This window comes from Anomaloglossus baeobatrachus, chromosome 7 (genome assembly GCF_048569485.1).
Source record: "Anomaloglossus baeobatrachus isolate aAnoBae1 chromosome 7, aAnoBae1.hap1, whole genome shotgun sequence".
NCBI classification, from domain to species: Eukaryota; Metazoa; Chordata; class Amphibia; order Anura; family Aromobatidae; genus Anomaloglossus; species Anomaloglossus baeobatrachus.
In genome coordinates, this window is record NC_134359.1 from 35615728 (window position 1) to 35630892 (window position 15165).

Below are 15165 nucleotides of genomic sequence, written 5' to 3' on the forward strand. Positions count from 1 at the left end.
CAGCTTATCCAATTTTGGGGGGAAATTGTTATAGGTTGAATGGACTCTTCCAAAAGAGATATCATAAACAGAGTCCAATGTCTTTGACAGCTTAAAGGGGAAAGAGAGTCTAAGAAGACTGATATGCATGTCAGAAGTTCACATCGATGGAGTAATATGAACTTACAATATCTGTGCTGGTAATAGACAGTGCATTGATTGGTTACCTGTACTCATGAGTCTACTCAAGCAAAATGCCTGATGAAGGCTTATTCAAAACCCGAAACATTGCTGTATATTAAAAGTGGATTTTATTTCATTCACTTAAAGAAGCACTAAAAGCATTTTTTCCCTAATCATTAAATATGTATGTAATGTAAGTGTTTTAAAAGACTTACCAATTGCCATTTTTCCCAGTTTTAAAGCACAGCTCCAGTCCTCTACGGGACCTGAGCTCACACACCGGTTTAGGTGGGGACCGGAAGGTTGCTTTTTCCCATTGTAAGTCTATGGAGCCTCATTCTGTGTCTCATAGACTTACACTGAGAAAGCAGCTACCGCTCTGCAGAGCAGTCAAGAAGAGGAACGGAACTATGCTGGAAACGGGAGAAGACATTTTAATAATTTAATACTCTTACACTACATTACATACTTGTCTTGAAATAATTAAGGGTGGCTCAAGGTGCTTCTTTAATAAAATCTAAACTAATGGAGTAATGGAAGTCGGAAAGGTGCCAAAGGGTTTTGGATCTTCTATAGTTCTAGGAATACTCCCAGGTTTGATCTTACAACCTGAACCAATATCAGATCCAGGATTGTTCCTCCACATCTCAATGGTGCTAGAAAGAGTTTTCTTGCTTCTAGATGAGAGACGCTTTGCACACTTTTTTCCCAAGGAATATTGCCTGCTTCACCTAGATCTCTTCCATGAGATCCAGGAACATTGCCTGCTCTGCCTAGATCTCTTCCATGAGATCCAGGAACATTGCCTGCTCCGCCTAGATCTCTTCCATGTGATCCAGGAACATTGCCTGCTCCACCTAGATCTCTTCTATGGGATCCAGGAACATTGCCTGCTACTCCCAGATCTCTTGCATGAGATCCAGGAAGATTGCCTGCTCCACCTAGATCTCTTGCGTGAGATCCAGGAAAACATTGCCTGCTCCGCCTAGATCTCTTCCATGAGATCCTGGAACATTGCCTGCTCCGCTTAAATCTCTTCCATGAGATCCAGGAACATTGCCTGCTCCGCTTAAATCTCTTCCATGAGATCCAGTTCTCCTTCCCCCTCAGAGGTAAATCCAAAAACCTAAAACAAGTGAAGGATGAAATTACCAAACCAAGTACAACTCTCATACCTCATTTAAAATTTGAGTTGCATTCCTGGCCCTTATTAGCTCAGGGGTCTCTTCTAACACAGTGAGGCCTCTTCCTTTGATAGTATCGTCCAAGTCCTTCCTGTATTCTTTCTACAGAATTCGCCAACAACAAAAAAAAAAAAACACTTTTGCCACAAGAGAAAATTTCCACTGAAATTTCCAAACTTATCAGCAAACACACAAGCAAACAAACATTACACCACTCAACAATTACGGACGGGAACTGGAACAAAGGCGGAATACAAAATACGTCATGTGACTGTTTGGTTAAGTTGAATAAATATTTTTGTAGCATGAAAAGTTATATATTTATTTTTAATTAAATATGCAAAATCATAAGATAATTGTTGAGATTAGGAAGAATCAGTTAATGGATTTTAGGTGAATTTTCAAGATAGATAACAGCAAAAAGACAATGAAAACAAACACAGAAAACACATAGTAATACAAACAACACGTAGTAACAAACAATACATAAAGTAAGAGATGGGGTGTAGTGGTGATTAGTGGAATTATTCGGATCGATTATAGAGATTGAGCAGAAGCTACCTCGCTCGCTATTTTTGTAGCATATCTGACATGTAACAATGATGGCGTAACCTCCAAACCAGTAAGGTTTCTGCCCTTAATACATTCTTCCAAGTCTTTCTTATATTCTTTCTGATGAAGGCAGGAAGAAAAATATGACATTGGGTACAATACTAATGTTTCATTTCTATAACCATAGCTTTGTTAAATGGAAATCTGTTCTATTGTATCACTGTGTTATATTGTATTCCATATATTGTAATATTTACAAAAACAATTAGCTGAAACATTGCTTTTTATTGATTTTTATCATTATTTTAGTCACTTGCAGGACCACTTTTGACTATGCGGTTATTTAGTCTGGGGTCTTAAGCTCCATTAAAGGGACTCTGCAGCATAATGTAGAGACAGACACCCTGATTCCAGTGATGTGTCAGTTACTGGGCTGGTTGCTGCTGTTTTAATGTGAATATATTGAAATACTATTGACGTGGTTATTATTTATATTTTTTTCAAGGAAATACATAGATTACAATTAGCGAAATATGAATAGACCAAAGCGGCTGTAATTCTTATACCTGCATGTTTCAGCGTGTATAAGGTTTCCACTTAACATAAAAGCTAACGACTTCAAGCTTCTAAGTTTGAAGGACTAACATATCATCTTATATGCAGTGACGGCATAAACAAACATATGGTGTTACAAATATATAGGAATATATTTGAGAGAAATGGAATACAGTAGAAAACAAAATATTAGAGTTAAGCAAAAAGATTTTTATGATCTTGGTCCAGCAGTCACATGTGTCCACTAGTAATGAGCGGGCACTACCATGCTCAGGTGCTCAGTACTCGTAACTAGTGATGAGCGGGCACTACCATGCTCAGGTGCTCGGTAATCGTAACTAGTGATGAGCGGGCACTACCATGCTCAGGTGCTCGGTACTCGTAACTAGTGATGAGTGGGCACTACCATGCTCAGGTGCTCAGTACTCGTAACTAGTGATGAGCGGGCACTACCATGCTCAGGTGCTTGGTACTCGTAACTAGTGATGAGCGGGCACTACCATGCTCAGGTGCTCAGTACTCGTAACTAGTGATGAGCGAGCACTACTATACTCAGGTGCTCAGTACTTGTTACAAGTGATGAGCGGGCACTACCATGCTCAGTTGCTCAGTACTCGTAACTAGTGATGAGTGAGCACTACCATGCTCAGGTGCTTGGTACTCGTAACTAGTGATGAGCGGGCACTACCATGCTCAGGTGCTCAGTACTCGTAACTAGTGATGAGCGAGCACTACTATACTCAGGTGCTCAGTACTTGTTACAAGTGATGAGCGGGCACTACCATGCTCAGTTGCTCAGTACTCGTAACTAGTGATGAGCGGGCAGTACCATGCTCAGGTGCTCAGTACTCGTAACTAGTGATGAGTGAGCACTACCATGCTCGGGTGCTCTGTACTCGTAACTAGTGATGAGCGGGCACTACCATGCTCGGGTGCTCAGTACTCGTAACTAGTGATGAGCGGGCACTACCATGCTCGGATGCTCAGTACTGGTAACTAGTGATGAGTGAGCACTACCATGCTCAGGTGCTCGGTACTCGTAACTAGTGATGAGCGGGTACTACCATGCTCGGGTGCTCAGCAATTGTAACTAGTGATGAGCGAGCACTACCATGCTCAGGTGCTCAGTACTGGTAACTAGTGATGAGCGGGCACTAACATGCTCGGGTGCTCAGTACTCGTAACTAGTGTTGAGCGGGCACTACCATGCTCGGGTGCTCAGTACTCGTAACTAGTGATGAGTGAGCACTACCATGCTTGAGTTCCCAGTGCTTGTAATGAGCAGTTGGATGCTGGGATGGGCGCAACTTATGTACCTGAGTATAATTGAAGTCAATGGGAAACTCAAGCATTTTTCAGGAAGATCTTCTGAAAAAATAATTGAATTCCATTATACTCAGAACTCGAGTCGCAGCCATCCAAGCATCCAACCGCTCATTACAAGTACCGAGCACCCGAGCATGGTAGTGCTCACTCATCACTAGTTACAAGTACCGAGCACCCGAGCATGGTAGTGCTCACTCATCACTAGTTACAAGTACCGAGCACCCGAGCATGGTAGTGCTCGCTCATCACTAGTTACGATACTGAGTACCTGAGCATGATAGTGCCCACTCATCACTAGTTATGAGTACTGAGCACCCGAGCATGGTAGTGCCCGCTCATCACTAATTACGAGTACAGAGCACCTGAGCATGGTAGTGCTCGCTCATCACTAGTTACGAGTACTGAGCACCTGAGCATGGTAGTGCCCGCTCATCACTAGTTACCAGTACTGAGCACCTGAGCATGGTAGTGCCCGCTCATCACTAGTTACAAATACTAAGCACCCGAGCATGGTAGTGCCCGCTCATCACTAGTTACGCATACTAAGCACCCGAGCATGGTAGTGTCCGCTCATCACTAGTTACGAATACTAAGCACCCGAGCATGGTAGTGTCCGCTCATCACTAGTTACGCATACTAAGCACCCGAGCATGGTAGTGTCCGCTCATCACTAGTTACGAATACTAAGCACCCGAGCATGGTAGTGCTCACTCATCACTAGTTACGCATACTAAGCACCCGAGCATGGTAGTGCCCGCTCATCACTAGTTACGCATACTAAGCACCCGAGCATGGTAGTGTCCGCTCATCATTAGTTACGAGTACCCAGCACCTGAGCATGGTAGTGCTCGCTCATCACTAGTTACGAGTACAGAGCACCTGAGCATAGTAGTGCCCACTCATCACTAATTACGAGTACTGAGCACCCGAGCATGGTAGTGCCCGCTCATCACTAGTTACGAGTACAGAGCACCTGAGCATAGTAGTGCCCACTCATCACTAATTACGAGTACTGAGCACCCGAGCATGGTAGTGCCCACTCATCACTAGTTACGAGTACTGAGCACCCGAGCATGGTAGTGCCCGCTAATCACTAGTTACAAGTACTGAGCACCTGAGCAGGGTAGTGCCCGCTCATCACTAGTTACGAGTACTGAGCACCCGAGCATGGTAGTGCTCGCTCATCACTAGTTACCAGTACTGAGCACCCGAGCATGGTAGTGCTCACTCATCACTAGTTACAAGTACTGAGCACCTGAGCAGGGTAGTGCCCGCTCATCACTAGTTACGAGTACTGAGCACCTGAGCATAGTAGTGCCCACTCATCACTAATTACGAGTACTGAGCACCCGAGCATGGTAGTGCCCACTCATCACTAGTTACGAGTACTGAGCACCCGAGCATGGTAGTGCCCGCTCATCACTAGTTACAAGTACTGAGCACCCGAGCATGGTAGTACTCACTCATCACTAGTTACAAGTACTGAGCACCTGAGCATGGTAGTGCTCACTCATCACTAGTTACGAGTACTGAGCACCTGAGCATGGTAGTGCCCGCTCATCACTAATTACGAGTACTGAGCACCCGAGCATGGTAGTGCCCACTCATCACTAGTTACGAGTACTGAGCACCTGAGCATGGTAGTGCTCGCTCATCACTAGTTACGAGTACTGAGCACCCGAGCATGGTAGTGCCCGCTCATCACTAGTATCCACCAAGTGTAATCATTACAGTACCACACACGAATGATGTGCAGCCAGGCCTAGTAATCAGAAGAGGCACAGGGATACAGGCAGGTAAGAGGAGGTTCACAATGGCTCTATTCCAGTGCCCATGGACTACCAACGTGGATGCCTGACCAGGATCCTGCCAATCCTTTTGCTCAATTCTATAAAATACATTTTGCATGAAAACCAAAAGCACACCTTCACAACAAAAAAATAGACACAAATTTCCAGAAATGGAAAAAGCCAATAAAAAATAAAAAGGTTGTTGGCTTTCTTTTTCTTTAAAGGGAATCTATGAGGTCTTTTTTGACCCCGAACTTCCATCAGAGGTCCATAAGGTACCCATAGTGGCCCAAACTGAGGTGTCAAATAGCAAAAAGAGAAGTTGAATGCCGGATTGTGCCCTATGCTAAGAAAAAAAAAATACAAAACTGTATACATAGTTGGAATCCCTATTTCCATAATAAAACAAAGTGAACACATTTTTCATCCTTAACTTTCTTTTTCCCAAGAAACAATAAGAAGTTGGATATTCCTTAAAACGGCACCAAGAAAAATTACCGCATTGCAAAAAAAAAAAATCCCTTTAAACAGCTTCACTGAGGGTAAAAATAAAAATGTTATTGGTTTGTGAATGTAACGACAACCCCCCCCCCAAAAAAAAAAGTAAATAAAGGGTAGTGGTACAGGGGTGTTGCCATGTCCGCCCACCCAATTCATCTAATGTGTTGGCGTCTTGTAATCTAGAAATGCTACTCCAGTCCCCAACGCCACTGAGAAGGGACGCCGATGTCATTAAGTCGCGCGCGCTCCTTAATGAATTTGGCAGCTTCGCGCTATGCCAGTCTTAATGAATCAGCCCGATTGTGTTTCTTTTCGGCAAAAATAAAACGTTATCACGTCAAAAAACTAAAAACAATGACAGAATTACAGTTTTTTTCAACCCCCCCCCTTCTCCCAAAAAATTAAGCCCAAGCGGTGCCATTAAAAAATACAACCCTTGCCATTAAAAAAATGAATAAATAATAATGTAACCCTCACATGTCAACGGAAAAAAACATAAAATTTCTGGCTTTTGAAATGCAGAGCTGAAAACCCTAAAAGGATGCGAATTAAGTGCAAAAACAGCAAAAGGAACATCCCAGCTGTCTCCTAATAATGCCTTAGACTTAAAAAAAAAAAAGCATCAAAATTTGGTTTAAAAAAAAGTTAATTAAAAGATTTTTTTTATGTTCATTCTAGCAACAAATCATAATCGTAGTTAATTTTCATAGTATTTGTAACATATCACAATAAATCATCAGACCTTAAAGGGGTTGTCTGTGAGTCATATATTACGATCTACAAATGGAATCAATATGAGAATGTGGCAATGGGCAAATGTAAAAAAATTGTCTTGGACAACCCCTTTAAGCCTAACACAAATTCAGAATTTTGTGCATATTCACAAGTAATATTGGGTTACCATCTCACCATAAGCACAGGAAATAAACATTTACCACCTATTCACATGATAGATGATAAATATATGATTGACTGGGGGTCTACCTGCTGAGAGACCCCCACTGTTTCCAAATTCAGGGGGTCTCAAAGTCTAGGAAGTGAATGGAGCGGCAGTGAGCATGTGCGGCCACCACTGTTATAGTCAGTTAATGGAGGAGTGGTCGCACATGCTCACTACTGCTTCATTTACACAAGAGACTTTTGGACCCTTTTCTTCTGACTAGTGGGGGTCTTAGCAGTATGACCCCTGGAAATCATTCATCTTTTACCCATCCTGTGGTTTATGAATTACCGTATTTAATGCCACTGAGGCAGAGATCTTTCTCGTACCTTGTAATCCTATTAAATATTGTAAGATAAAAAAAAAGCGCAGAGTAGTGATAACACTTACCTCACTTTGCATGTGTTGTGCCTCTTTAGCTGTGACGTAGGTTGGGGTCTCAAAGTCCAGCATAGCTTTACCTTTTTCTTTTTCATATTTCTCTTTATATCTGACCTAATTGTAGGAAAGTATAAAATAATAACAATAAGGTGGAGAAAAAAATCATTGTAAGGCCCAAATATTTTATCTATTGAAAAAAAAAAAAAATGCACATTGTTTTTTCAGCATTTGTATCTTTTTTCTGACTTTAAAACACTTATTTTTTAAACAGGAAACTATTTGCTGGATTGGTGATTTAAATGGTTACTCCACTACTTTTTATTGGTGACTTATTCTATGGATAGGTGTCAGATCAGTGGGGGGTCTGACACCAGGGCACCCTCAGTTATCCCAAGGATGGGTCATCAATATCAAATCAGTGAGGGTCTGACATCAGGTGCCTCCACCTATACTAAGGATGGGTCATCAGTATCAGATTGGTGGGGGTCTGGTTCTGATGACCCAACCTTGGAACGGGGGGGGGGTGCCTGGTGTCAGACCCCCACCGATCTGATACTGATAACCCATCCTTGGGATGAGGGGGGTGCCTGGTGTCAGACCCCCATCGATCTGATACTGATGATCCATCCTTGGGGTTGGGGTGCCTGATGTCAGACTTCCACTGATCTGGTATTAATACCTCATCCTTGGGATAGGTGCTTGTACCTGATGTCAGACTTCCCTTGATATGACATTGATGGCCCATCCTTGAGATATACGGGAGTGCCTGATGTCAGACCCCACCGATCTGATATTGATGACCCATCCTTGGGATAGGTGGGGTGCCTGATGTCAGACCCCCACTGATCTGACATTGATGTCCCATCCTTAAAATAGGTGGAAGTGCCTGAAGTCAGACCCCACCGATCTGACATTAATGACACATTCTTGGGATAGGTGGGGTGCCTGATGTCAGACCCCACCGATCTGATATTGATGACTGATCCTTGGGATAGGTGGGGTGCCTGATGTCAGACCCCACCGATCTGATATTGATGACTGATCCTTGGGATAGGTGGGGTGCCTGATGTCAGACCCCACCGATCTGATATTGATGACTGATCCTTGGGATAGGTGGGGTGCCTGATGTCAGACCCCACCGATCTGATATTGATGACCCATCCTTAAAATAAGTGGAGGTGCCTGAAGTCAGACCCCCACCGATCTGACATTAATTACGCATCCTTGGGATAGGTGGGGGGACTGATTTCAGACCCCATTGATTTGATATTGATGACACATCCTTAGGATAGATGGGTGTGCCTGATGTCAGACCCCACCGATCTGATATTGATGACCCATCCTTGGGATAGGTAGGCTGTCTGATGTCAGCCCCCCACCGATCTGACATTGATGTTCCATCCTTAAAATAGGTGGAGGTGCCTGAAGTCAGACCCCCACTGATCTGACATTAATGACGCATCCTTGGGATAGGTGGAGGGACTGATTTCAGACCCCATTGATTTGATATTGATGACACATCCTTAGGATAGATGGGGGTTCCTGATGCCAGACCCTCACTGATCTAATATTGATGACTCATCCTTGGGATAGGTGGGGGTGCCTGATGTCAGACCCCCCCCACTGATATTTTTGACCCATTGTTAGAATAGGTCATCAGTATAGAAGAAATGGTGCAACTCTTTAATAAAATAATGTCCATTTTCTGTAGCTATCATATTATAGCAAATACAGTTTATACTCTATTCTAGTAAATCATTTACAACGTCACTGTTTTCAATTACAGAAAAACTATTAGTTTTCAGGTGGGAAGTACGGTAAATTCTGTGGGAAGCTATTTTTTCCTTCTAGGACATACTGGGCAGCAGATAATCCGATAATAGTTATTTCACAGGAGCTTAACTGAAACAGTTTTCATCTAGAAACAAAAAGAATTAATAAAAAAAACAACTTTATGCTCTACTTTTCTTTCCAACTACCAAAAAGTAGGAAAAAAATATTACCGTTTACAGCTAGAAAATAAAATTTGAATGTTTGAATTTGAAAATGTTTTATGACTTTTTGACTGTTGGTGAAAATGATGTTTACACAACATGCTGTATATAAGAACCCAGACTGCTGTGAAGAACGTAAAAATGACTTTATAATACTCACCTAAATGGTTGGTTCGATGCAGACTGGTCAGATGGGTGTCTCCGTTCTCTGGGTGCGGGGTCTCCTCTTTCGGCCATCTTTGTCCTCCTTCTTCTGAAGCCTGTGTGCATGACGCGTCCTACGTCATGCACACGAGCTGTCATTGAGGTCCTGCACAGGCGCACTTTGATATGTCCTGAGCAGGGCAGATTAAAGTATTGTAGTGTGCATGAGCGGGACCTCAATGCCAACCTGTGTGGATGAGGTAGGTGGATGCTCACACTAAGATTACACAATGGACCCGTAAGTCCAATGCTGGACACTTAAGCCCATCCCTGGACTCCTGAGCCCAACCCTGGACTCCTGAGCCCAACCCTGGACTCCTGAGCCCAACCCTGGACTCCTGAGACCAACCCTGGACTCCTGAGACCAACCCTGGACTCTTGAGCCCAACCCTGGACTCTTGAGCCCAACCCTGGATTCTTGAGCCCAACCCTAAACCCCTAAACCCAGCCCTAGATTCCTAAGCCCAACCTTGGATCCCTAAGCCCAACCTTGGATCCCTAAGCCCAAAGCTGGACTCCTAAGCCCAACGCTGGACTCTTAAGCCCAACGCTGGACTCCTAAGCCCAACGCTGGACTCCTAAGCCCAACGCTGGACTCCTAAGCCCAACGCTGGACTCCTAAGCCCAACGCTGGACTCCTAAGCCCAACCCTTTGACTCCTAAGCTCATGCCTGATTCCTAAGCCCATTCCTTGACTCCTAAGCCTAGGAATTACAATGTATGAATTACAGGTTAAACTGATTGTTTTCCTATATAACTATATATCAGTTTACTCAGCTCCTGCGGCTTTATAACATGCTGTCCACAGATCAAATTGCTTTTTCAATGTGACGAGTTTTCTCCATTGTAAATGTTAAATTAACATAATACATAATAAACATACACAAAGTTTTAAGCGGCTGAATGCAAAACTTACTATGCTCTGCAGTCCTGTTGCTTCCTTTACATGAACTTGCTCAAGTGTATCAGGCACCATTTGGTAGTGACCCTTATTCTTCTGATATTCCTTCTTGTACCGGTACTGAAGGGAAGTGTCAAAAACTGCCTCAATCATATCCTAACATTATCTGATACTGGGTCCAAGGATATTTTACAGAAAGGTGTGTTTAAGGAAAATTCTAAACTAAATTGACTGAAAAATATATTTTAGAATAATTGTAGCTATCAATCCTAATTTTTAACGACCTAGCGCCAACTTATTCTGCAGCGCCTATTATAATTGTACTATAGTAATAGTAATAGCATAAAATGTATCTAAATACTGTAAGTATAAAGTAAAGGAAATCAAGCTTTTTAGTTATATTGGTTGGCTTGATCCCTGTAAAAACATATAGAAAAATTAAATATTTTTTCTAATATTATACAATTATTATTATTATTATTATTATTCAACATTTCTGTGTTGAATAGAAATCCAACGGTAAAAAATGGCCAAACTAATGTTAAGCTACTGAATTATAAAAAATAAAATAAAAATGAAATAGGTTATAAGAGTTTTTTAATTATTGAGAATTATTAATGATTGCACTGTGGTTTATAATTCTTGTTATGATAAAATATATTAAATATTATTCTGCGCGGTTAGTTTATTTGGATGAAATTAAAAAAAATAAAAATGAAATGAGTTAAGGACTATTACACTTCTTATTTTGTACCTTTAAGTAAATGACCACCCTTTAAGAGAAACTCTCCATTACCCTAATTATGTAACTTTTTTTACCCTCTGTTCTCCCAAATTTGGAGTTTTTCTTTTGTTTGTGCGCCTATTATTGAGATATGGCCTCTTCTTCTCCTCTGTCTTTTTAACCAAGTGGGTGTGACCCTGCATATTTTTTTTCAGTTGCTACTTTAAGACCACGCCCTGTTGGCTAACAAGAGTACATTTATATATTGAAAAGACAGGGCCATATCTCAGGAATGGAGAGGCGCTGAAACAACAGAAAAACACTGTTAGATTAAGGAGAAGAGTAGCATTTACACCGGATAAAAAAACCTGCATATTCATTGCAAGAGACCAGTTTGCGTTAAAATGATGTGCTAATTATTTTTTAATATGTCTTTATTTATTTTTTTTTCTAAAATAGGGCTTCAAATTCGTGCATAAACATAAAATTCTAACTTCATCCACCACTAAAGGAAGCTCAATTTATACTGTTTATACATAAAACTCAAAAATAAACCAGTATTCAGTAAAGCTCTCAAACTCCCTCTAGTGGTGGCAGCAAGAAGGGCAGAATTTTAGGTTCAAATGCCAGTCTGTGGATGAAGTTTGTAGCTCTGTATCAGAAAAACAAAGCACTGAACACTATAAAGATATATTAGAAAATGAATTAAAGCAGAATTTTGGACCTAAACACCACATAGCATTAAAAGGTGGAAATCCACTTTAAGTTTGAGCTTTTATGTGAGCTTAGCTATATTAATATCTAGAAAAGAGAATTCGAGTCAGTAAATAAGAAAAAGAAAAGGATAGCTACCAACTGATGCCCAAGATGAAAAGCAAGGACGATTAGTTTTATCAGTTACAGCGGGAAAAAGAGGAGTGAGAATTATTGAGTTACAAAGATTACTCCTGGTGAAGGACTTACGTCACTTGATAGTTTGCTGGTGCTTGTGATATGCTGCATGTTCAAAGATTCCGCCATATCGGTCACTGGTTTGTGGAGCTTCTTAAGGTCAGACTTATATTTAACCTGTGAGCAATAGATAAAGAACATTATATATATATTTTTTAGGCTAAATAACCATAAATAAATATATAAAATCTAACTTTTGTTATTTAATATTTTTAAGGTTGTCATTATTATTATTATTATTATTATTATTATTATTATTACCATTTTTAGATTATTATCATTATTATTATTACATATCATTATTATTATTATTATTATTGTTATTATTATTATTAATAATAATAATAATAATAATAAAATATAATTATTGCTACCATTTTCGCTTATTATTATTGTTATTATTATTATATTTATTACTACCATATAATAATATTAATAATAATAATAATAATAAATGGTAACAATAATAATTATATTGACATTAAATAAATATTAATAATAAATGGTGGTACTAAATATAAAATAATAATAGTAATAATAATAATAAATATAATTATTGCTACCATTTTAGTTTTTTTTATTATTATTATTATTATTATTATTATTATTATTGTTATTGTTATTATTATACTACCATATAATAATAATTATAATAATAAATGGTAACAATAATAATTATATTGACATTAAATAAATAATATTAATAATAAATGGTGGTAATAAATATAAGATAATAATAATTATAATAATAATAGTAATAATAATGCTAATAATGCTAACAATAATAAAAATTGTAGCAATACTACTACTACTACTAATAATAATAATAATGCCACTATTTTATTATTAGTATTATTATTGCCATTTATTATTATTATTATTATTTCTTATTACTACAATTCATTATTACTATTATTATTTTTTACTATTCTTTATTTAATATCAATATTATCATATACATTATAATGTTATTGCTAACAATTATGATTATTTATTATTGATTATTGTTAACATTTATTATTAGTATTATTACTAACATTTTTATTATTATTATCATTAGTTACTACTATAATTTTTTATCATAATTTATTATTTACTATCAATTATTATTATTATTATTATTATTATTATTATTGTGCCATTTAATCCATAGCACTTTACAAGTGAAACAGTTTTGCTTTTTTATATCTGGCCTAATATAAAAGATATATAAAACTAAAAATAAAATAAATAAACTAATTTTTTTATAAGATAATGAAATTAATCCATTTTTTATTAGTATCTGGCCTAATTTATCAAAACAACGAAGAGGAAAAAAATGGGTAAAAGTTAAGTTTTCATTATGTCTTAAAAGTATCTTGAAAAGCAAAAATAGGAAGAGTAGTTTTTCGGTTGGATGCTTTGATAAATAAGACTCATGTTTTATTTTAATAAAAAGGAATATACGGTATTTAGAACCTATGGGAAACTCCCAGAATAAGAGAACTCCCTCGATGTTGGCACTTTTCCTGAAACTTGGCAAAGCAGTGTTTTTAGAGGTTTTCTTCTGCGTCAAGTAATGATCAGATGAGGCTGTGGCATCCAAACGCAAATTTATTGGGAGGAAAATGGGGAGTAAAGGAGTTATGGACGGGAGTATCTTCAATACAGGGGGTTTATTAGGAAATGTTCCAATTGGGGAACTCTCAGAAGGACAACAATAAAAGTAAAAGTTCACAAGAAAGTCTTCTAATTTACCTCACTGGCAAGAGTATGAGCGTCCTTCAAAGTCTGGTAAATCTTGGCCTCCTTGAGGTCATATTGAGGTTTCTTGCCTTTGTCTTTTGCAAAGTTTTCCTTGTACTTCACCTGTTGAAAATTGTCATAAATATCAAATAAAAAAACTGAATATAATTTACATATTTTTGAAAGGTGGAAACATCTAGAATAAATATAACCAACATAATAACTGGTCAACAAAAAACGCAAAATTGGAATATTCTTGCAGAAACATGCTCCAAATCATAAATCTATTAATTTATTTTAAACAAGGCTGGGAAACTCGAGGTAAAAAAAGTGAAAAAATTAAGTGCATCGTTTGTCATAATTTGGTCAATAAATTAACTCAAAAAAAAGTTTTCTATTCCCCAAAAAAATCAAATCCTTAGAAAAGTTTGCAAATTTTGGCAAGAAATGTTAAGGTCTCATTAATTCCATTAAAAATATTTTTGGATTTGTCCAAACAAATGCACTTTATTCAGGGGGAAAAATTAAATTGAGATATACAGTATATACAACAGATGCGAGAATTAAATATTTATATTACGTAAATAAAAAAAACCCAAAAACAAAACAAAAATATATGATATTTTCCCGATTATAAGATGTTTTTTTCCCCCAAAACAGGGGATAAAATGAGGGTGCATTTTTCAATCTGGACATGGCTTACTAGGCCAGCGGTGGTGGAGGGGAGTCATAGGAGCCAGAGTCGGCGATATTGAGAGCTCGGAGGAGCAGTGGAGCAGCTCAGGAGGGTCACAGGATGGGGCGTCTTGGCGGTGCTTTCATTGATCTGACTACAGACTCCATTGAATCGCTTGCGTTTGATGCAATGGACTTCAATTAAATGGTCACGGAGGCGGCGCATGCGCAGATTGACATGATGGACTTCAAAAAATGGCCACAGAGTCCTATCTGCGTATGCGCCGTCTCCACAGCCATTTTGTTGAAGTCCATTTTGTCAACTGTGGGCAATTCAATGGAGCCCGCAGTCAGCTCAATGGCACTCACCACCAAGACACCCCGTCCTGTGACCCTCCTGAGTCGCTCCACTGCAATAACACCCCCATAGCCCGAAGGCAGATCAATAATGCCCACCGCCGCTCCGACACCCCCGAGCCAACCCTCCTGAATCGCAACACCCCCTCCTCCGAGCCCGCAGCATTGCTGACCCTGTCTCCTGTGACCCTCCTGAGCCGCTCCACCATCGTTGCTCCACCCCGCTCAGATATTATAAGACGC

General features: G+C 39.3%; 1 protein-coding gene across 16 annotated transcripts in view; it reads right to left on the bottom strand.

The window, feature by feature from the left end:
- NEB (nebulin) overlaps positions 1–15165 on the bottom strand; it is a 265748-nt gene that overhangs the window by 29859 nt on the left and 220724 nt on the right. For 12 of the 16 annotated variants that reach the window (XM_075317192.1, XM_075317196.1, XM_075317191.1 and 9 more), the window contains 6 exons: positions 13903–14013; positions 12178–12282; positions 10506–10610; positions 7401–7505; positions 1908–2018; positions 1338–1448 (listed from right to left, as the gene is read on the bottom strand). In XM_075317192.1, coding sequence (XP_075173307.1) covers positions 1338–1448; positions 1908–2018; positions 7401–7505; positions 10506–10610; positions 12178–12282; positions 13903–14013 — 648 coding nt within the window. The remainder of the gene's footprint in view (positions 1–1337; positions 1449–1907; positions 2019–7400; positions 7506–10505; positions 10611–12177; positions 12283–13902; positions 14014–15165) is intronic. The other 4 variants (XM_075317208.1, XM_075317198.1, XM_075317197.1 and 1 more) reach the window with 3 other exon arrangements.